The sequence below is a fragment of the Amblyraja radiata genome, chromosome 32 (genome assembly GCF_010909765.2).
Source record: "Amblyraja radiata isolate CabotCenter1 chromosome 32, sAmbRad1.1.pri, whole genome shotgun sequence".
In the NCBI taxonomy this organism is placed as follows: domain Eukaryota; kingdom Metazoa; phylum Chordata; class Chondrichthyes; order Rajiformes; family Rajidae; genus Amblyraja; species Amblyraja radiata.
Genome location: NC_045987.1, coordinates 30,213,739 through 30,237,233, shown reverse-complemented (window position 1 = coordinate 30,237,233; position 23,495 = coordinate 30,213,739). Strand labels below are relative to the sequence as shown.

The following is a 23,495-nucleotide window of genomic DNA, read 5'->3' as shown; positions in this document are numbered from 1 at the left end:
GACGTTAAGAACGGCGAGACCCTAACAAGATGGCCGCCGTTAACCAGCGCCACTGACGGTGACCCCTCACCAAGAGGGCCGCTGTCAACCAGCGCCACTTACGGTGACCCCTCACCAAGAGGGCCACTGTCAACCTCTAATCAAGAGCGGAGCTATAAGATCTTTAATCAAGACGCCCACCGTCAATCCCTCACCAAGATGGCCGCCCACTGCCGATCAATCAGCGACGCCGACCTTACCTGCCCTCACCAAGATGGCCGCTCGCCCGACGGTCCCGGTTCCGCCCCGGGCCGAGTCTCCCCATCGACCGGATGAAAATGGCGGCGGAGAAGCGGCAGTTCGTGGCGTCGCTGAGGTAAATAATGTTATACATCAGCAGGGGAGCGGGATAGGATCAATATGGGGGATAACTGAGGTAAATCACCACATAAAGTACACGTCTGTGGTGAAAACTGGGGCCAGACTCGTTATAAACCTACCCCTCTTATTCACTGAGGTAAATAACGTTATAAATCAGCAGCGGAGCGAAATAAACCGGGTCTGGAGGAGACCTGAGGTAAATCTCGACATAAACTACAAGTCTGGATGAATAAACCCGGTCTGGGGGAGACCTGAGGTAAATAATGTTATAAACACACAGGGGAGCGGAATAAACTGGGCTGCGGAGTCGGACCCAAAACATCCGACCCCGACCCCTCGGTAAAAGAATTCTAAATCTCCTGTGATGACATTACACAAGTTGATATTTCATAAGAACCACACGAATTAGCAATGTTACAAAATGTTGAGATTTAAAAAAATCAAGTGTTTAATTTATCCCATCAGATAAAGCATAAAAAGAAGTTTAATTTGAAACCTAATTAACTTTCATATCTTCAGTATTAAAAAAGTTATGGCCATTTTCATACTCGGAAACTGGCATCTTGTTTCATTGACTTAACACAAAAGCTGTGATCGAGAACATTTAAAAGCCCATAACTTTCTTAAAATTTAAGAGAACTGAAAGAAATGTTCAGTTATTATAGATTGAAGCATTCTGAAACAAATATGAAACAATCTTACTTAGATGACTTGAAATTAAAGCATATAATTAGTTAGTTACCTAATTGTAGCTAATTCCAAAATTCAATTACTAGATCTAAACATCTATCCATTTCTTAAGAATAGATTAACATTTTTAAATGGCCTAAGTGTCCAAATAACATTCACACAAGAATTCAGAATATAACATAATTTTAAAATCTCATTGTCATGGGTTTATAGGCCAAATGAAAGGAATTTAATGTTTAAATCTTAAGGGGTTGGACAGGCTAGATGCAGGAAGATTGCTCCCGATGTTGGGGAAGTCCAGGACAAGGGGTCACAGCTTAAGGATAAGGGGGAAATCTTTTAAAACCGAGATGAGAAGAACTTTTTTCACACAGAGAGTGGTGAATCTCTGGAACTCCCTGCCACAGAGGGTAGTCGAGGCCAGTTCATTGGCTATATTTAAGAGGGAGTTAGATGTGGCCCTTGTGGCTAAGGGGATCAGAGGGTATGGAGAGAAGGCAGGTACGGGATACTGAGTTGGATGATCAGCCATGATCATATTGAATGGCGGTGCAGGCTCGAAGGGCCGAATGGCCTACTCCTGCACCTAATTTCTATGTTTCTATGTTTAATACCTGTAAATCATGTTGCAGTTGTATCAGACGTTGGTGAGGCCACATTTAGAGTTTTGTGTTCAATTTTGGTCACTATGTTAGGAACAGGATAGTAATGTACAGGATACTGAGTAGGTACAGGATACTGAGTTGGATGATCAGCTATGATCATATAAAATGGCGGTGCAGGCTCGAAGGGCTGAATTGCCTACTCCTGCACCTATTTTCTATGTTTCTATGAAAGATGTCGTCAAGGTGGAAAGGACACGGAGAAGATTTACGTGGATGTTTCCAGGTCTAGAGGGTCTGAACTATAGGGAGAGGTTGTGTAGGCTAGGACTATTCCTTGGATCACAGGAAGATGATGGGTGATGAGTAAAATCATGAGAGGAATAGATCGTGTAGATGCATAGTCTCTTGTTCACTCCACCTATTATTGTGGATAATTGACCTAAACGTCGCGGTGTGGGGGAGATGCCTGCTGTGTTTTTAAAAACAGGTTATTTTTGTGATCGAAATTCAATTGCAGAGACATAGCTCCTTGAAAGTGGTATCACAGGTAGACAGGGTGGTCAAGAAGGCTTTCAGTACATTGGCCTTCATCAGTCAGAGCATTGAGTGAAGAGTATTGTGCTCAGTTTTGGTCACCGTATTATAGGAAAGATGTTGTCAAGCTGGAAAAGGTGGGCCGAACGGCCTTTTCCATGCATTGGATAAAAATCATTGAATAAAATGAAGAAATTGGATGTTATTTGCATCTTTTTCAACATGGACATTGTGGGCTGAAGGGCCCGTTCCTGTGCTGGACTGTTCTATGCTCTATTCTATTCCATAACAAAGACTATATTCTACAACAACATGCTATATTCTGTTCTATAATAACTATGATATTTATATTCTTACTAGATCATGTTGGACCCATTGGGCCCTATCTCCCAACACGGGCGGAGGGGGGTGGCGCGGCTTCGGTACACCCCCCGGCGCCAATACCACCATTACCCCCCCCCCACATGGAAAATTATGGAATTTATGGAGGCATTGTCGGGGGGGTTGGCGGAGTGCGGGGGGTGGAGATGGGGGGGTTGAGGGGGCCGAGGGAGACCGGGATGGGTGTGGGGGCGATGAGGGGTTAGGCAGTGTGGACTCGACGTGTAGAGGAGGTTGCGGGTACTCTGTCTCTCTCCCTCTCTCTCTCTCTCTCTCTCTCTCTCCCTCAATGGCAGCGCTCAGCATTCTCCTCCCCCCGAGGCGACCTGTGTTGACGGAAGGCCTCCAGCGTCCCCATGGACACTGCGTGTTCCCTCTACACGTACAGGCGAGCATGGACGTAGGCCCGGAAGAGGGGAGGGAGCCGACTCTGGTGTGACCATCGACCGCCCGCTGCCTGGACCCGTGAATTGGCATCTCGACCAGGCCCAGGAGCAGACCATCAGGGAAATCCCCCCCCCCCCCCTCTGAATCTGCACTCCCCACTACCTGCCTTGTGTCCAAACACCAGGATGATGGGAGCAAAGATACTAAAGGACATGGGTGGGACTAAACATAGACATAGAAACATAGAAATTAGGTGCAGGAGTAGGCCATTCGGCCCTTCGAGCTTGCACCGCCATTCAATATGATCATGGCTGATCATCCAACTCAGTATCCCGTACCTGCCTTCTCTCCATACCCTCTGATCCCCTTAGCCACAAGGGCCACATCTAACTCCCTCTTAAATATAGCCAAAAATGAACTGGCCTCGACTACCCTCTGTGGCAGAGAGTTCCAGAGATTCACCACTCTCTGTGTGAAAAAAGTTCTTCTCATCTCGGTTTTAAAGGATTTCCCCCTTATCCTTAAGCTGTGACCCCTTGTCCTGGACTTCCCCAACATCGGGAGCAATCTTCCTGCATCTAGCCTGTCCAACCCCTTAAGAATTTTATAAGTTTCTATAAGATCCCCTCTCAATCTCCTAAATTCTAGAGAGTATAAACCAAGTCTATTCAGTCTTTCTTCATAAGACAGTCCTGACATCCCAAGAATCAGTCTGGTGAACCTTCTCTGCACTCCCTCTATGGCAATAATGTCCTTCCTCAGATTTGGAGACCAAAACTACGCAATATTCCAGGTGTGGTCTCACCAAGACCCTGTACAACTGCAGTAGAACCTCCCTGCTCCTATACTCAAATCCTTTTGCTATGAAAGCTAACATACCATTCGCTTTCTTCACTGCCTGCTGCACCTGCATGCCTACTTTCAATGACTGGTGTACCATGACACCCAGGTCTCGCTGCATCTCCCCTTTTCCTAGTCGGCCACCATTTAGATAATAGTCTGCTTTCCTGTTTTTGCCACCAAAATGGATAACCTCACATTTATCCACATTATACTGCATCTGCCAAACATTTGCCCACTCACCCAGCCTATCCAAGTCACCTTGCAGTCTCCTAGCATCCTCCTCACAGCTAACACTGCCCCCCAGCTTAGTGTCATCCGCAAACTTGGAGATATTGCCTTCAATTCCCTCATCCAGATCATTAATATATATAGTAAATAGCTGGGGTCCCAGCACTGAGCCTTGCGGTACCCCACTAGTCACTGCCTGCCATTGTGAAAAGGACCCGTTTACTCCTACTCTTTGCTTCCTGTTTGCCAGACAGTTCTCTATCCATATCAATACTGAACCCCCAATGCCGTGTGCTTTAAGTTTGTATACTAATCTCTTATGTGGGACCTTGTCGAAAGCCTTCTGGAAGTCCAGATACACCACATCCACTGGTTCTCCCCTACCCACGCTACTAGTTACATCCTCGAAAAATTCTATAAGATTCGTCAGACATGATTTACCTTTTGTAAATCCATGCTGACTGTCAAATGATTTCACCACTTTCCAAATGTGCTGCTATCCCATCTTTAATAACTGACTAGTAGTTTCCCCACTACCGATGCAAGCAGGAGCAGCCCCTTCAGATATTGGTACAGGGGCAGTAACCTCATGCTGCCGTTACCATTGGCAACGCCCCATTGTGATGTCACTGGCTGTCTGTGAGAAGCTGAGGTCAATCTTCTTATAAACACCACAGATTCACCACCCGCTGACTAAAAAAAAATTCCACCTCCTCTCCTCCCTTAAAGAACATCCTCTAATTCTGAGTTTATTACCTCTAGTCCTAGACTCTCCCACTAGTGGAAACATCCACTCTATCCAAGCCTTTCACTATTCTCTGTTTCAATGAGGTCCCTCCCTCATTGTTCTAAAGTACAGGCCCAGTGCCGCCAAACGCTCATCATAGATCAACATTACTAATTAATCATCCTTACAAACCTCCTCTGCAGATCCAGCACATCCTTCCTCAGATATAGTGCCTAAAATTGCTCACAATACTCCAAATGAAAAATAGAAAAATAGGTGCAGGAGGAGGCCATTCGGCCCGTCGAGCCAGCCTGATTATATGATTCTATGTGCTGAAGTTCTCTCCGTGTGTAGCTGCTTTGCAGCAGCAGGGTTTTATCGGCATGGCAATGTGTGAGATTAGACACCAGATGTTTGCCAGATGTTGGGCATATTTTAAAGATGTCATCATTTGTGGGTGGTGATGGTGTTATTGGCATTTATGATCCACCTCTAACAGGGGGCAGATTTCACTGCTGAGGCTTAGCGTTATGTAAGGGTGAAAGCTGGAGGCTTCTTCCCCCGAACATCCTCACTGAACCAGCTGGGATTTATAAAGTTTCCAGTAGTTCAGTTCAGTTTTAATTTATGTGTAGGAAGGAACTGCAGATGCTGGTTAAAACCGATGATAGATACAAAATGCTGGAATAACTCAGCGGGACAGGAAGCATTTCTGGATAGAAGGAATGGGTAACGTTCGGGTCGAGACCCTTCTTCATATTCCTTTCTCTCCAGAGATTCTGCATGTCCCACTGTGTTATTCCAGCATTTTGTGTCCAACTTCAGTTTCAATTCAGTTGAGTTTATTGTCACGTGTACCGAGGTAAGAGAAAAGCTTTAATTGCGTGCTAACCGGTCAGCAGAAAGCCAATGCATGGTTACAATCGAGCTATTTACAGTGTACAGATACATGATAAGGGGATAATGTATGGTGCAAGGTAAAACCAGCAAAGTCCGATCAAGGATAGTCTGAGGGTCACTAAAGTGGTAGATAGTAGTTCAACACTGCTCTCTGGTTGTGGGAGGATGGTTCAGTTGCCTGATAACAGCTGGGAAGTAACTGTCCCTGAATCTGGAGGTGTGCGTTTTCACACCTGTACATTTTGCCTGATGGGTGAGGGGAGAAGAGGGAGTGGCCAGGGTAAGACTGGTCCTTGATTAAGCTGCTGGCCTTGCCGAGGCAGCATGAGGTATAAATGGGGTCAATGGAAGGGAGGTTGGATTGTGTGATGGTCTGGGCTGCGTCCGCAATTTGCTGCAATTTTTTTAATGTTTCTGAACTTATTTCTTTTTCTGGGGCAGGAACAGGGAGATAGGGGATCTGAGAGTTTTGTTTATTGTCATGTGGAACGAGGCATATGGTCAGCATGGCCTGATTCTCTTCATAGAAACATATAAACATAGAAAATAGGTGCAGGAGGAGGTCATTCGGCCCCCAGCCTGATTATATGATTCTATGTGCTGAAGTTCTCTCCGTGTGTAGCTGCTTTGCAGCAGCAGGGTTTTATCAGCATGGCAATGTGTGAGATTAGACACCAGATGTTTGCCAGATGTTGGGCATATTTTAAAGATGTCATCATTTGTGGGTGGTGATGGTGTTATTGGCATTTATGATCCACCTCTAACAGGGGGCAGATTTCACTGCTGAGGCTTAGCGTTATGTAAGGGTGAAAGCTGGAGGCTTCTTCCCCCGAACATCCTCACTGAACCAGCTGGGATTTATAAAGTTTCCAGTAGTTCAGTTCAGTTTTAATTTATGTGTAGGAAGGAACTGCAGATGCTGGTTAAAACCGATGATAGATACAAAATCCTGGAGTAACTCAGCGGGACAGGAAGCATTTCTGGATAGAAGGAATGGGTAACGTTCGGGTCGAGACCCTTCTTCATATTCCTTTCTCTCCAGAGATTCTGCATGTCCCACTGTGTTATTCCAGCATTTTGTGTCCAACTTCAGTTTCAGTTCAGTTGAGTTTATTGTCACGTGTACCGAGGTAAGAGAAAAGCTTTAATTGCGTGCTAACCAGTCAGCAGAAAGCCAATGCATGGTTACAATCGAGCTATTTACAGTGTACAGATACATGATAAGGGGATAATGTATGGTGCAAGGTAAAACCAGCAAAGTCCGATCAAGGATAGTCTGAGGGTCACTAAAGTGGTAGATAGTAGTTCAACACTGCTCTCTGGTTGTGGGAGGATGGTTCAGTTGCCTGATAACAGCTGGGAAGTAACTGTCCCTGAATCTGGAGGTGTGCGTTTTCACACCTGTACATTTTGCCTGATGGGTGAGGGGAGAAGAGGGAGTGGCCAGGGTAAGACTGGTCCTTGATTAAGCTGCTGGCCTTGCCGAGGCAGCATGAGGTATAAATGGGGTCAATGGAAGGGAGGTTGGATTGTGTGATGGTCTGGGCTGCGTCCGCAATTTGCTGCAAATTTTTTAATGTTTCTGAACTTATTTCTTTTTCTGGGGCAGGAACAGGGAGATAGGGGATCTGAGAGTTTTGTTTATTGTCATGTGGAACGAGGCATATGGTCAGCATGGCCTGATTCTCTTCATAGAAACATAGAAACATAGAAAATAGGTGCAGGAGGAGGCCATTTGGCCCTTCGAGCCAGCACCGCTATTCATTGTGATCATGGCTGATCGTCCCTTATCAATAACCCGTGCCTGCCTTCTCCCCATATCCCTTGACTCCACTAGCACCTAGAGCTCTATCCAACTCTCTCTTAAATCCATCCAGTGACTTGGCCTCCACTGCCCTCTGTGGCAGGGAATTCCATAAATTCACAACTCTCTGGGTGAAAATGTTTTTTCTCACCTCAGTCTTAAATGACCTCCCCTTTATTCTAAGACTGTGACCCCTGGTTCTGGACTCGCCTAACATTGGGAACATTTTTCCTGCATCTCAAGCTCAAGTTCAAGTGAGTTTACTGTCATGTGTCCCTGATAGGACAATGAAATTCTTGCTTTGCATCAGAACATAGTAGGCATTTACTACAAAACAGATCAGTGTGTCCATATACCATAATATACACACATGAATAAATAAACTGATAAAGTGCAAATAACAGACAATGGGCTATTAATAATCAGAGGTTTGTCCGAGCCAGGTTGAATAGCCTGATGGCTGTGGGGAAATATCTATTCCTGAACCTGGTTGTTGCAGTCTTCAGGCTCCTGTACCTTCTACCTGAAGGTAGCAGGGAGAGATGAGTGTGTGGCCAGAATGGTGTGGGTCTTTGATGATATTGCCAGCCTTTTTGAGGCAGCGACTGCGATAAATCCCCTCGATGGAAGGAAGGTCAGAGCAGGTGATGGACTGGGCAGTGTTTACTACTTTTTGTAGTCTTTTCCTCTCCAGGACGCTCAAGTTGCCGAAGCAAGCCACGATGCAACCGGTCAGACTGCTCTCTACTGTGCACCTGTAGAAGTTAGAGAGAGTCCTCCTTGACAAACCAACTATCCGTAATCATCTCAGGAAGTAGAGGCGCTGATGAGCTTTCTTGATAATTGCATTAGTGTTCTCGGACCAGGAAAGATCTTCAGAGATGTGCATGCACAGGAATTTGAAGCTCTTGACCCTTTCAACCATCGACCCGTTGATATAAACGGGGCGATGGGTCCCCCTCCTATTCCTTCCAAAGTCCACAATCAGTTCCTTGGTTTTGCTGGTGTTGAGGGCCAGGTTATTGCGCTGGCACCATATGGACAGTTGCTCGATCTCTTTTCTATACTCTGACTCATCCCCATCAGTGATACGTCCCACAACAGCGAACTTGATGATGGAGTTCGCACTGTGACTGGCTACGCAGTCATGAGTATAGAGTGAGTACAGCAGGGGGCTGAGCATGCAGCCTTGAGGTGCTCCCGTGGCTGATTGTTATTGAGGCTGACACATTTCTACCAATACGAACAGACTGTGGTCTGTGAATAAGTCGACAATCCAATTGCAGAGGGATGCGCAGAGACCCAGTTCTGCGAGTTTGGTAACCAGCTTGGAGGGGATGATTGTGTTAAATGCCGAGCTGTCATCGATGCATAACAGCCTGACATATGAGGTTTTTGTTGTCCAAGTGGTCCAGAGCGGAGTGGAGGGCCAGTGAGAGAGCATCCACCGTTGATCTGTTGTGGCGGTAAGCGAACTGCAGTGGGTCCAGGTTTTTGTCGAGGTAGGAGTTGATTTGCTCCATGATCAACCTCTCAAAGCACTTCATCACTACCGGCATTAGTGCCATTGGTCGATAGTCATTGAGGCACGTCATCTTACTCTTCTTGGGCACTGGTATAATTAATGCACTTTTAAAGCAGGTGGGGACCTCAGACCTCAGAAGTGAGAGGTTGAAAATGTCCGTAGAAACTCCAGCCAGTTGGTCCGCACAGGTTTTTAGAACACGACCGGGTATACCATCAGGTCAGGCCAAGCCAGACAAGCCATCTGGCTTGTCCAGTCCTTGTATCATTTGATATGTTTCTATAAGATACCCCTTCATCCTTCTAAACTCCAGTGAATACAAGCCTAGTCTTTTCAATCTTTCCTCATATGACAGTCCCGCCATCCCAGGGAACAATCTCGTGAACTGCCTCAATCACAAGGACGTCTTTTCTCAAATTCAGTTTAACTTTATTACCATATATTAATTCATCTTGAGAACATACACGGCATGATTAGCAAGTTTGCAGATGGTACTAAAGTAAAATTGGTCAGTAGTGTCAGTGGTTATGGGGAGAAGGCAGGAAAATTGGGTTAGGAGGGAGAGGTAGATCAGTCAAGATTGAATGGCAGTGTGGATTTGATGGGCCAAATAGCCTAAGTCTGCTCCTACTTGTGGGAGAGTCTAGGACCAAGGGGTCATAGCCTCAGAATTAAAGGACGTTCTTATAGAAATGAGATGAGGTGGAATTTCTTTCGTCAGAGGGTGTTGAATGTGGAATTCTTTGCCACAGACAACAGTGGAGACCAAGTAGGTGGATAAGGCAGTGATTTACGTTGTCTCTGAAATTTATGTTGAGGTCGGAGTCAGAGTCAGGACTTTGATACCGATTCCGACGACTCCGACTCCACAGCCCTGCTTCAGAGAGCTCGGAAGAAGGCTGAAAAGCGTGAAATCCAAGGTGGTTATCACCGGTTTGCTTCCAGTTCCTCGTGCTGGTGAGGGCAGGAACAGGGAGATAGGGGATCTGAATGTGTGTCTGCGGAGCTGGTGCAGGGAGCAGCGAATATATTCTTAGACCACTGGGATCTGTTTTGGGGTAAGGGTGAATTTTACAAAAGGGACTGGTTGCAGGCGGGGGACCAGCATTCTGGCAGGCATGGTTTCCACTGCTACACGGGTGGGTTTAAACTAAATAGCGGGGGGAGGGGGGAGACAAATTGGAAATACAAGGATGGAGTTAAAGGGAAAGAGAATATAGGAAAAGTTAAGAAAGACCACAGAATTAACGGGGCATTAACGAAGGCAGAAAGATCACGAAGGCATAGGAGAATATGGCCAAGTGAAATAGGAATCAATGTGAAAGTTGAAGTGAGTAATGCACTAAAAGTATATGAATGCACAAAGTATAAGGAATAAAGTGGGTGAGCTTGAGGCTCAGAAATTGGCAAGTATGATGTGGGAATTACAGAGACATGGCTGTAAGAGGACCAGGGCTGGGAACTGAATATTCAAGGGTATACGTCCTATCAAAAAGACAGACAGGTGGGCAGAGGGGGTGGGGTAGATCTGTTGATGAGAAATGAAATTCAGTCCCTTGCGATGGGTGACATAGAATCAGGAGATGTAGAGTCAGTGTGGATAGAACTGAGGAATTGTAAGGGTAAAAGGACCCAAATGGGAGTTATCTACAGGCCCCAAACAGTAGCCTGGATATACGGTGCAGGTTACACGGATGAATCAAGAGTTAACATTGGCATGTCGCAAAGGTAATGCTATGGTTGTTGTGGGAAATTTCAACATACAGGTAGACTTGGAAAATCAGGTTGGTACTGGCCCCCAAGAAAGGAGTTTGTGCAGTGCCTCTGTGATGGATTCTTATAGCAGCTTGTACTGGAGCCAATCAAGGGAGAAGGAAATTCTGGGTTTAGTGTTGAGAAATGAATGGATTTGATAAGGGAACTTGAGGTAAAGGAGCCATTAGGAGGTAGTGACCATAATATAATGTTTTAATCTACAATTTGAGAGGGAGAAGGCAACATCGGAAGTGTCAGTATTACAGTTGAACAAAGGGGACTATGGAGCCATGAGGGAAGAGCTGGCCAAAGTTGACTGGAAAGAGACTCTTGCAGGGATGACAGTGGAACGACATTGGTGGGTATTTCTGGGAATAATACAGAGGGTGCAGGATTAGTTCATTCCAAAGAGGAAGAAAGATTGCAAGGGAAGTAAGGGGCGACCATGGCTGACAAGTGAAGTCGGGGACAGTGTATAAATAAAAGAGAAGTATAACGTAGCAAAGATGAGTGGGAAGCCAGAGGATTGGGCGACTTTCAAAGTGCAACAGAAGATAACTAAAAGGCAATACGGGGAGAAACGATAAGGTAAGAAGGTTAGCAAGCCAAGAATATAAAGGAGGATAGTAAAAGCTTCTTTAGGTATGTGAAGAGGAAAAATGGAGTTTAAGACAAATATGGGTCCTTTGAAGACAGAAACAGGTCAATAGGAAATGGCTGAGACTTTTCCACACAGGGTGGTGGGTGTATGGAACGAGCTGCCGGAGAAGGCAGTTGAGGCAGGGACCATCACAAAGTTTAAGGGACACATGGACAGGTACGTGGATAGGACAGGTTTGATGGGATATGGACCAAACGCGGGCAGATGGGAATAGTGTAGATGGGGCATATTGGTCGGGATGGACAGGTGGAACTTATGTAGATGTGTTAAACTGAGTTCTTTTGTCAGTCTAATTCAAGAAAACTTGATTCAAACCATTGCTGCTGTTATAACCATATAACCATATAACAATTACAGCACGGAGACAGGCCATCTCGGCCATACAAGTCCGTACCGAACAACTTTTTCCCCTTAGTCCCACCCTGCACTCATACCATAACCCTCCATTCCCTTCTCATCCATATGCCTATCCAATTTATTTTTAAATGATACCAACGAACCTGCCTCCACCACTTCCACTGGAAGCTCATTCCACACCGCTACCACTCTCTGAGTAAAGAAGTTCCCCCTCTTGTTACCACTAAACTTCTGTCCCTTAATTCTGAAGTCATGTCCTCTTGTTTGAACTTCCCTTTTATCAAAGGGAAAAGCTGATCCACATCAACTCTGTCTATCCCTCTCATCATTTTAAACACCTCTATCATGTCCCCCCTTAACCTTCTGCATTCCAGAGAATAAAGACCTAACTTATTCAACCTTTCTCTGTAACTTAGTTGTTGAAACCCAGGCAACATTCTAGTAAATCTCCTCTTTGCTCTCTCTATTTTGTTGACATCCTTCCTATAATTGGGCGACCAAAATTGTACACCATACTCCAGATTTGGTCTCACCAATGCCTTGTACAATTTTAACATTACATCCCAGCTTCTATACTCAATGCTCTGATTTATAAAGGCTAGCATACCAAAAGCTTTCTTTACCACCCTATCTATATGAGATTCCACCTTCAAGGAACTATGCACGGTTATTCCCAGATCCCTCTGTTCAACTGTATTCTTCAATTCCGAACCATTTACCATGTACGTCCTATTTTGATTTGTCCTGCCAAGGTGTAGCACCTCACATTTATCAGCATTAAACTCCATCTGCCATCTTTCAGCCCATTCTTCCAAATGGCCTAAATCACTCTGTAGACTTTGGAAATCCTTTTCATTATCCACAACACCCCCTATCTTGGTATCATCTGCATACTTACTAATCCAATTTACCACACCTTCATCCAGATCATTGATGTACATGACAAACAACAAAGGACCCAACACCGATCCCTGAGGCACCCCACTAGTCACCTGCCTCCAACCCGACAAACAACCATCCACCATTACCCTCTGGCTTCTCCCATTCAGCCACTGTTGAATCCATCTTGCTACTCCTGCATTTATACCCAACAGTTGAACCTTCTTAACCAACCTTCCATGAGGAACCTTGTCAAAGGCCTTACTAAAGTCCATATAGACAACATCCACTGCTTTACCCTCGTCAATTTCCCTAGCACCCTCTTCAAAAAATTCAAGATGATTAGTCAAACATGACCTTCCAGGCACAAATCCATGCTGACTGTTCCTAATCAGACCCTGTTTATCCAGATGCTTATATATATTATCTCTAAGTATCTTTTCCATTAATTTGCCCACCACTGAAGTCAAACTAACAGGCCTATAATTGCTAGGTTTACTCTTAGAACCCTTTTTAAACAATGGAACAACATGCGCAGTACGCCAATCCTCGGGGACTATTCCCGTTTCTAATGACATTTGAAATATTTCTGTCATAGCCCCGGCTATTTCTACACTAACTTCCCTAAATGTCCAAGGGAATATCCTGTCAGGACCTGGAGACTTATCCACTTTTATATTTTTCAAAAGTGTCAGTACTTCTTTTACTTTGAAACTCATAGTATCCATAGCTACTCTACTAGTTTCCCATACCTCACATAATTCAATATCCTTCTCCTGGGTGAATACCGAAGAAAAGAAATTGTTCAATATCTCCCCCATCTCTTTTGGCTCTGCAGATAGCTGTCCACTCTGTCTCTCCAATGGACCAATTTTATCCCTCGTTATCCTTTTGCTATTAATATAGCTGTAGAAACCCTTTGGATTTACTTTCACCTTACTTGCCAAAGCAACCTCATGTCTTCTTTTAGCTTTTCTAATTTATTTCTTAAGATTCTGAATCTTCCAACACAGAGCTGAAAGCTCCAGGGCAGGTCCAAAGAATCAGTAACTTTGAAACAAAATCGAAGCATTATATAGGTATTAGACAATTATGGTACAGAAGGTGTGGTAAACCATTAACCAATCATTATGGCTTACCATACATTAACTTATTTGCATTGACCAATCAACTAAGTAAAACCACAGAAAAATAAAATCAATTCTCAAAGACCACCTCTCAGAATATAAAAGACACATCATACAGCAATCACACAATACATACACACAAAACACATATTTTCACTTTTGGAAAATAAAGTTATTTCTAAAACGTAATTTGAGAATTAAGGGACAAGTTAGGGGTAACGTGAGGGGGAACTTCTTTACTCAGAGATTGGTAGCTGTGTGGAATGACCTTCCAGTGGAAGTGGTGGAGGCAGGTTCGATTTTATAATTTCAAAATAAATTGGATAGGCATATGGACGGGAAAGGAATGGAGGGTTGTGGTCTGAGTGCAGGTAGATGGGACTAGGGGAGAATAAGTGTTCGGCACGGACTAGAAGGGCCGAGATAGCCTGTTTCCGTGCTGTAATTGTTATATGGTTGTTATATGGTTAACTTCAGATTTAAACAAAGTCTAATACTTACAACCCTAATTAAAACACAATACACTTCACAAATAATTTCCCTACAACTACATAGTTAAAATACAGTTACTTATGGATTACAAAGATTAAATATGAGTTTGGTCCCATTTTTACAAAGTCGGTAAAGACTTGCAAGATATTTCTAATCACACAATTCTCAACTCCAAGCACACAAAAGCCATATACTTGTCACTTGTTAAATGATAATTGTTTCTTACCAAGCTCGGGTCTAGTTTCATTCTGAATTACGACCTCCCCCTGCTACCTCTAGCGGAGAGGAATGTAAGGCCTCTTTATGACCTCACTAATAGCATTCCACACAGCAAGTGGAAGATTACTATATGCAGACTCTAATCGTTTGGCATGGATCAAATCAGAGTTACTTTCTCAGTTTTCTATAAACATAAAAAATCACCCTTATACAAAGGTCACATAACCATCACCTATGCCATATCTCTTATCTCAACATAAGTACATTTAAACATAGCACAAACCAAATCACAGACTGTATTATCTAGCCTTGCTATCTAAGACCCAGTATAAACAACCATAATTCCTCTTTGTGACACACTGGAGCTCAGAGATGTGTCACAAAGAACAAATGGTGCCTATGTTCTGGGAAGAGACCCCATTAACAACATACACTGAACACCAAACTAAGCCAAATACAACTTCTACAGCGTTATAGTTGCTTCAAAGCAAACAAAGCTATGCCTATTCAGATCAACATTTCCATGCTATGATAAGCCATCTATTCTCCTGTGTGTGTTCTATGAATTTTTTTCCTTTGTGGGGACATGTATTTCTGAAAACCCCAACTTCAAGCCCTTCTCTTGCAACCTAACATAGGTTCCTCACACAAAAGTAATTATCTGAGCAATTCTATTATATAACATTTTCTCAGATGCGGCATGTTGGCCGGCATGGGCAAGTTGTGTCAGGGCTGGGCGTCTCTGGTCCTCCGACTGTAGCGCCCATCTGGCGGCGGGAGGCCATGGTGTAACCCATCCACGTTCCCCACAAGCGCTGGCGGTGAGGCACCGGCACTCCCCCTTGGATTGGGTGTGACGATATGGTGCAGGACATCCCTCCTTCTTCCTCACCCCACCCCCTCCTCTCCATCCGTTTCACCCCCTCCTCTCCATCCCCTTCCTCCCCCTCCTCTTCACCCCCTTCCTCCCCCTCCCCTTCCTCCCCCTCCCCTTCACCCCCTTCCTCCCCCACACCCCCGCCTCTTCATGGTAATGTCTTGTTTACCAGCTTGTTGACCCTCAGTGTTCCCCTCCTGCAGGGTTTAGGATAGGACGTTGCTGTGGACGGAGAGACGGGGACGTGAGCGGCTATTGAGGGCGCCTAGGGTGCCGGTGAGCCCCCCTCTCCCATCTGCTCAGTGTGCGGGCTGAGCTTCGAGGGGCTGAGCTTCGATGGAGGATCACATGATGGGGCACAACAATGAGAAGCCTTATGAGTGCGACGTGTGTGGCAAGGCCTGGCAGAAGCTGTACCTGCTGGAGACCCACCGGCGGGTACACACGGGAGAACGCCCCTTCGACTGCTCCAACTGCGGCAAGAACTTCGCCCGCTACGACGGCCTGCAGCAGCACAACCGCGTGCACTCCGGCGAGAGGCCTTTCACGTGCTCTGACTGTGGCAAAGGCTTCAAGACGGCCAAGAGCCTGAAAATCCACCGACGGGTGCACACGGGCGAGAAGCCCTTCGGCTGCTCCATCTGTGGCAAGAGCTTTACCCGTTTGTCAGGGCTGCAGGAGCACCGGCGGCTGCACAGCGGTGAGCGGCCCTTCACCTGCTCCGACTGTGACAAAGTCTTCAAGACTACGAATGTTCTTAAGATCCACCAGCGGGTGCACACAGGAGAACGCCCCTTCAACTGCTTGGAGTGCAGCAAGAGCTTCAGCCGCTACGACAGCCTGCTGCAGCACAACTACGTGCACTCTGGCGAGAGGCCTTTCACCTGCTCCGACTGTGGCAAGAGCTTCAAGACGGCGAAGGTCCTGAAGAACCACCGGAAGGTGCACACGGGCGAGAAGCCCTTCGGCTGCTCCACCTGCAGTAAGAGTTTTACCTGGTTGTCAGGGCTGCAGGATCATCAGCGCGTGCACAGCAGTGAGCGGCCCTTCACCTGCTCCGACTGCAGCAAAGCCTTCAAGTCGGCTGCAGACCTGAAGAAGCACAGACGCCTGCACAACGGGGAGCGGCCCTACACCTGCAGCGACTGCGGCAAGGGCTTCACCCGCTCCAACAGCCTGCTGGTGCACCAGCGCACCCACACCGGCGAGCGCCCCTACACCTGCGCACAGTGCGGCAAGGGCTTCAGCCAGTCTAACAGCCTGTTGGTGCACCAGCGTATCCACACCGGGGAGCGCCCCTACACCTGTACCCAGTGCGGTAAGGGCTTCATCCACTCCACCAAGCTGCTGTACCACCTGCGCACCCACACTGGCGAACGCCCCTACACCTGCGCCCAGTGCGGCAAGGGCTTCACCCGCTCCAGCAACTTGCTGGTGCACCAGCGCACCCACACCGACTAGCACCCCTACACCAGCACCTAGTGCGGCAAGGGCTTCACCCACTCCTTCAAGCTGCAATCCCACCAGCAGGTACACGCCGACGACCGTCCAGTCCCCAGCCGGTGTATGGAGAGCGCTATGCCATGGCCTCCCATGTCCTGTCTCACCAGTACGTGCATACCAGTGCCCAGCCCTACGACTGCCCGTACTGCGGTGAGGAGTTTGACAGCTCACGGGAGTTGCTCCCGCTGCGGCAAGCATTTCAAGAACGCAAGGGGCCTGCTGGAGCACCAGCGAATACACACCAGAGACAGACGCTTTGTCAGGGCTCTCGCTTAACTTTTTTTCCCTGTTGCCAGCCGGGCAACCTTGGCAGCTTTTTAGGTTGCCAAATGACAGTTTAGGTGGTCATTTAAGATGGCTTGCATGACACCTGCGATAATGTGCTCGGACGAAGTGCGTAGTTACCAGTCGGAATTATACTCAATGAAGCATTCACATATTTCTGCTTCAAATAAAGTCACAAACTAAACATATCCACCAATCAAGACATGATATATCCCACAATGACATTCAGCAAAATTATAAGACAGTATCTCAACTCTTTTTACACCCATTGCAATTAATGCAATTTCTATTAGTTCATTCCACTTCCAAACTAAAATGTGGTTGGATTATTCAGCGTATGATCAACCTGTGTCAATAAATCTTGGACCATGGTAACATATATGCTTAACCATGCACACTACAGATTGATGCAAGCATGTTTTCTGTGAAGGACCAAAAATTACCATAGCATGGGTTGTTATTGCTATTGTACAGAAACACTCTCGCTTCCGACATAATCTATCCACAACAAAATATACAGGTTGCAAGGAAATTTCTATAGGCATATTATGATAATAGGTGCAAAAACTGACTATACCTATCTGACAGGTTAAATATTACACTAACTAAAATTCCCCTTCAAAATTGCAACAGAAAAATTCAAGTATCTGGGTATTCAAATTACGAGAAGACACAAATCATTATTTAGTGCCAATTTTATGCCACAATTAAATAAACTGAATGATATGAGTAAATTTTGGAAAACGCTCCCGCTCTCATTGATAGGTAGAATTAATGCTATAAAAATGACTTTCTTACCACAATTAATATATTTGTTTCAAGCGATCCCAATATATATTCCAAAATACTTTTTCAAAAAACTAGATTCTACTATCACTAATTTTATATGGGATTACAGAGCACACAGAATTCAACGAAAGCATTTGTGTAAACCTAAAGAAGTTGGGGGTTTATCATTACCTAACTTTATGTATTACTACTGGGCAGTGCATATTAAGAACATAATGTACTGGTTGGATAGTTCCACTCAGCAGTTGGAGTGGATAAGAATGGAGAAAGAGGAGTGCTATCCGCACGATATAAGAACGATCTTGCTCTCACCGATAAAATTGAATAGTATAATATATAAGAAGAACCCAATTATTCACAATACAATAAGAATTTGGAAACAAGTAAAAGTATCTTTGAAATTAAATAATCTATCAGTGCTAACCCCACTATTGAACAACCCCGCATTCAAACCATCTCTCATCGACAAAACATATCAACAATGGGATAGACTGGAGATTAGGAAAGTAGGGATATGTATGAATTGGGCAAACTGTTATCATTTCAACGTTTAAAATTAAAATTTAAACTGAGGGATAATCAATATTTTAAATACATACAGATATGTGACTTTATGAAGAAATATACACATAGATTTCAAACTATATTTTTAGACCCTTTAGAAGAAGCAATGAATATTAAGGCTGATTCACAAAAACTAATATCATACTTTTATAATAATATATTAAATAGAGAATTACCCTCAACAGAAGCACTAAGAAGATTGGGAACATGAGCTAATGATAAAGATCTCGAAGGATAGATGGGAAAAGTATCTGATGAACACACATAATTGTTCTATTAATGCAAGACATAATTTAATTCAATTCAAATTATTACATAGACTATATTATTCAAAAACGAGGTTGAATCAATTTTATCTAAACTTCTCTCCCAGATGCGATAAATGCTTGTTTCAAAACGCTAATATAACACATTCATTTGTAGGATGTACAAAGTTGAATAAATTTTGGGGCGATATATTTGATATATTTACAAAGCTTTTCAAGTCAAGAATAGAACCTAAAACAGAATGGATTATATTTGGAATAATAGTAGAAGATATCAATTTAAATAAAGACCAAAACGTTTTTTTTAATTATGGGTTAATAATTGGAAAGAAATTGAAATTTAAATTTTGGAAAAATACAACCATACCAACTGTTAAAATGTGGATTAGGAATATGATGGACATAGCACGCCTTGAAGAAATGAGACTCCGACTAATAGATAAATATGACCAATTCTTAAGGAGTTGGCCTCCTTTCATCGACTTTTTGGAATCATGTGATGCAGCGGTACCGTAAGGATTGCTGATTTCAGTTCATGCCGTGGATAGATCTACATCTCTAAATAAAGATTTGAAAATTTCTCTTTTAAGGGGCCTTCTCTCCTATTTCTACTTACCACTTTTTCTTTTTTTTATATACATACTTCACGTTTTTCTATTCTCTGCCATCTATTTTTCCTCTTTTTCCCCATTCTATTGTTTTCTTTTTCTTGTCTTGCTTACTTCCTTCTCAAAACATAAAACTAGAGGTTGTACATAGAATGGATTACGGTATGACATAGTTGGCACCTAAAATTAGGTTCCACTGTACTGTTTTGTACTGTATTAACTTCTAATAAAATAAACAAAAAAATATATATATATATATTACACTAACTGACAAGAGATGGCCAAAGGAATAACTGCAGCAAATGTTCTTTTGGTAATATATTTAAAGGTATCAAGACGCCACATTACCAGACATTCAGATTAGATGTACGTGTTGTGAACAGCAATGAAGATACCCAGTTTGTAAGCACCAGATTTAAAAAAAATTATTGATAAACGCTGTTTCCATCGTTCCCACTTCAGAATTAACGTTAAAATTTCAACTGAAATATCTCCTGACCAAATTTGTGATGTATATGACCGACTGTAGAAGTAAAACCTGGATAAATCCAACGTATAGTTGTGAATGTTGCTCATTAAATAACTACAATACGATACTCCATATTAAGAGCATTGATTTGCCATTAAAATGAATTCTGTAATAACGTGTCAACGGCAACAGTGACAATCGAACACTGCGGTTTTAATGTTTCACGTGTTCACAATTTAATTAATCCATCTTTATGGACTAAAACAAATATTAACATTGGGAATAAAAACACATTTGATTGCATCCCGTTATCAAACATAGTCAATGTTCGCTCTGAAGACATTTCCAGCACTATAGAGTCAGGGAGGGGGGTGTCTGTGAATCAGTGCGGGGTGGATAGATGGTGGGAATGGGGGGTTAGAAGGCAGTCGGTGCAGAATGGATGGATTGAGGCAGGTGAAATAGTACGTGTTGGTTGGAGCAGGTAAAATTGTGAGGGGAGAGCACGGGGGATGTCAGTGGTGTTGAATAGGGGGTTCAGTACGGGATGGATGGGGGTAGACAAAAGTGCTGGAGAAACTCAGCGGGTGAGGCAGCATCTATGGAGAGAAGGATACAGGCAACTTTTCAGGTTGAGACCCTTCAGACTGTTACCCCCATTCTTGAATGGGAGAATCAGTACAGGATGGATGGGGGGGGGGGGCGGAGATCAGCGCAGGATGAATGGGGGTAGGTGGGTCAGTACAGTGTGGATCGGAGGGTCTGTGCAGGATGAATGGGGGATCACTATAGGATGAATGAGGGGAAGAGTGGATTAGTACAGGATGGATGGAAGATCAGTACAGGATGGATGCAGGAGAAGTGCAGGATGGATGGGAAGGGGGGTAAGTACAGGATGAGTTGGGGGACCAGTGTAGGATGGATGGGGGGGGCAGGAGAATCAATGCAAGGTGGATAGGGGGGGGGGAGATCAGCGCAGGATGAATAGATGGGGGGGGGGTAGATAGGGAGGGCAGCACAGGGGATGTCAGTGAATACTGAATAGAGGCAGGAATGGGGATCAGTGCAGGATGGAGAGGAGGGTTCCCAGGATAAGGGTGGGGGGTGGAGGGGTTGTACAAGAGAGAGAGAGATAGAGAAAGGGGGTGAGTTGGAGAAGAAGGAAGGTCAGCGCTCCTTGGAAAACCGCCCCGCTGCCTTGGCCATTGGGAATTCCTCGCCACCGCCTCCCTCCTCCGCCAGGCAACTGCCTCGATGTGCGGGAGGGTTTGTTTTGAAAGCACCGTTAGTGGATTTGCAAGCAGCGGCCCTTCGTCACACCGCATCTAGTATCTTTGCCCCGCACGACAGCCGTTGCCGACACGAATCTTTGCGTTCCTTTTCTCCAGAGATGCTGCCTGACCCGCGGAGTTACTCCAGTTTTTTGTGTCTATCTTCGGTATAAACCAAGTTGCTTAGCCGGGCAAAATGACTCGCCGTTTAGGTTGCCCGGCGGCACTTTGGGTGGTCAGTGGCACCCGGGCAACCGCTAATTTCAAGCCCTGCCTTTGTGTGGGCTGAGTGGCAAGGGTTTCACCCGCATGTCCAGCCTGTGGCAGCACTGGCGTGACCTCACCGGTGAGCATCTCTTCCACGTCCCCTGGTAAGGGCTTCACCCACCTTGACCACCTTCTGGAGCACCGGCGAGTCCACACCGGTCAGCGCCCCTTCACCTGCCCACTCTGTGGCAAGGCCTTTGCCCTCTCCTCCAGCATGCTGGCACACCGCCACGTGGATAAGTGCTGTTTTGGTAGACACAAATTGCTGGAAGGAATGGGTAACTTTTTGTTCAAGCTCCTCATCAGTCTCGACTCGAAACGTCAACCATTCCTTCTCTCCAGAGATGCTGCCTGTCCTGCTGAGTTACTCCAGCATTTACTGTTAGAGTCAAAGAATGATACTGTGTGGAAACAGGCCCTTCGACCCAACTTGTCCCAGCTACCCTAGTCCCACGTGCCAGTGTTTGGTTCATATTACTCCAAACGTGTCCTATCCATGTACCTGTATAACTGTTTCTTAAAGGTTGCATAGTCCCAGCCTCAACCAGCTCCTCTGACAGCTCATTCCAAACACCCCACCACCCTGTGTGTGAAAGATTTAACATTCAGATTCCTATTCAATATTTTCCCATTCACCTTGAACCCATGTCCTCTGGTCCTCGATTCCCCTATTCTGGGCAAGAGATTCTGTTCATCTAACTAAATTGTGTTCCATGCAGGATTCCAGCATCTGCAGTTTCTTGCGTTTCCCTCACCTATATCCACCTATCACTTCTGAAGAAGGGTCTCAACCTGAAACGACACCCATTCCTTCTCTCTGGAGATGCCTGTCTCGCTGAGTTACTCCTGCATTTTGTGTCCACCTTTCACTTGCCAGGCCCCACCTCTCATTTCCATCTTCCTCCCCCCACCCTCTCCAATCAGTCTGAAGGAAGGTCCGGACTCAAAACGTTATCTGTCCATTCCCTCTAAAGCGGTGGACTAACTCAGTGGGTCAGGCTGCATCTGTCGAAGGAAGGGAATCTAAGGCGACCACTCCCACCTCCCCATTCCAACTTATTTCCACTCCCCACACCAAGCAGTCTGAAGAAGGGACCTGACCTAGAATGTTGCCTGTCCATGCTCTGCAGAGGTGCAAGTTACTCCAGGAGATTGTGTCTCTTTTTATAAACTTTTAAAATAAATTCTTTGTATCTAGACTAGGCGTGCATATCATCCTACACTTGTGCTCGGTCCACCAAGGCCTGCTGGATCTCCCGGTTGCCAACTATTTTAATTCCCCTTCCCACTCCCACATTGGTCTTTCTATCCTGGGCCTCCTCCATTGCCAGAGTGAGGTGACACACAAACTGGAGGAACAGCACCTCATAACTTGCAGCCTAATGACATGAACATTGAATTCTCCAAATTAAGGAGACACCCCCCCCCCCCCCCCCCCCCCCGTGGGCCATCTCTTTGTCATTCCTCTCCTCGCTGGCGAAAGGCGTCAGGATTAATCTAGAGTCACTGCTTCCCGTCCCCCGGCCGTTCCCCCTCAACTCCGAGCGGTGGGATCTCGCTCCCTGCCCTTGGACATCTGCAAGACTCCGGTTGTGGTAAACAAGGACTTTTGTAGGAATGTTATAAAATTTGGAGATTTTAAAAATTAAGCCTGTAATTTATCCCATAAGATAAAGCATAAAATGAACTTTAATTTGATACCTAATTCACTTTCATATCTTCAGTATTAAAAAAGGTATGGTCATTTTCATACTCAGAAATTAGCATCTTGTTCCCTATTGCTTTGCATTGACTTAACACAAAAGTTGTGATCGAGGGCAGTCAAAAGCCCATAACTTTCCTAAAAATTAAGAGAACTGAGTAAATTTTTCAGTTATTATAGATTGGAGCATTCTGAAACAAATATGAAACATCTTACTTGGATGACCTAAAATTAAAGCATATAATTAGTTACCTAATTGTAGCTAATTACAAAATTGAACGTTGTGACGGATATAGTAATAAACACTCAGACTGCCTTGAAAATTCAAAATGTGATATTTTCAAGATCAGAACTTTAATATTATTGTATTATCTATATTACTAAAACTAAGATCTTGACCTTTTTCTGACTTTCAGTTTT

At 44.9% G+C, this 23,495-nt stretch overlaps 1 protein-coding gene across 1 annotated transcript; it reads left to right on the top strand.

Moving 5' to 3' along the window:
* The first annotated feature begins 244 nt into the window (after window positions 1–244).
* LOC116990712 (zinc finger protein 135-like) lies at window positions 245–17,323 on the top strand. The gene is made up of 3 exons (XM_033048637.1): window positions 245–355; window positions 15,555–15,603; window positions 15,643–17,323. The coding sequence occupies exon 3, from the start codon at window positions 15,688–15,690 to the stop codon at window positions 16,810–16,812; it is 1,125 nt and encodes a 374-aa protein (XP_032904528.1). The 5' UTR covers window positions 245–355; window positions 15,555–15,603; window positions 15,643–15,687; the 3' UTR covers window positions 16,813–17,323.
* The last annotated feature ends 6,172 nt before the right edge of the window (window positions 17,324–23,495 follow it).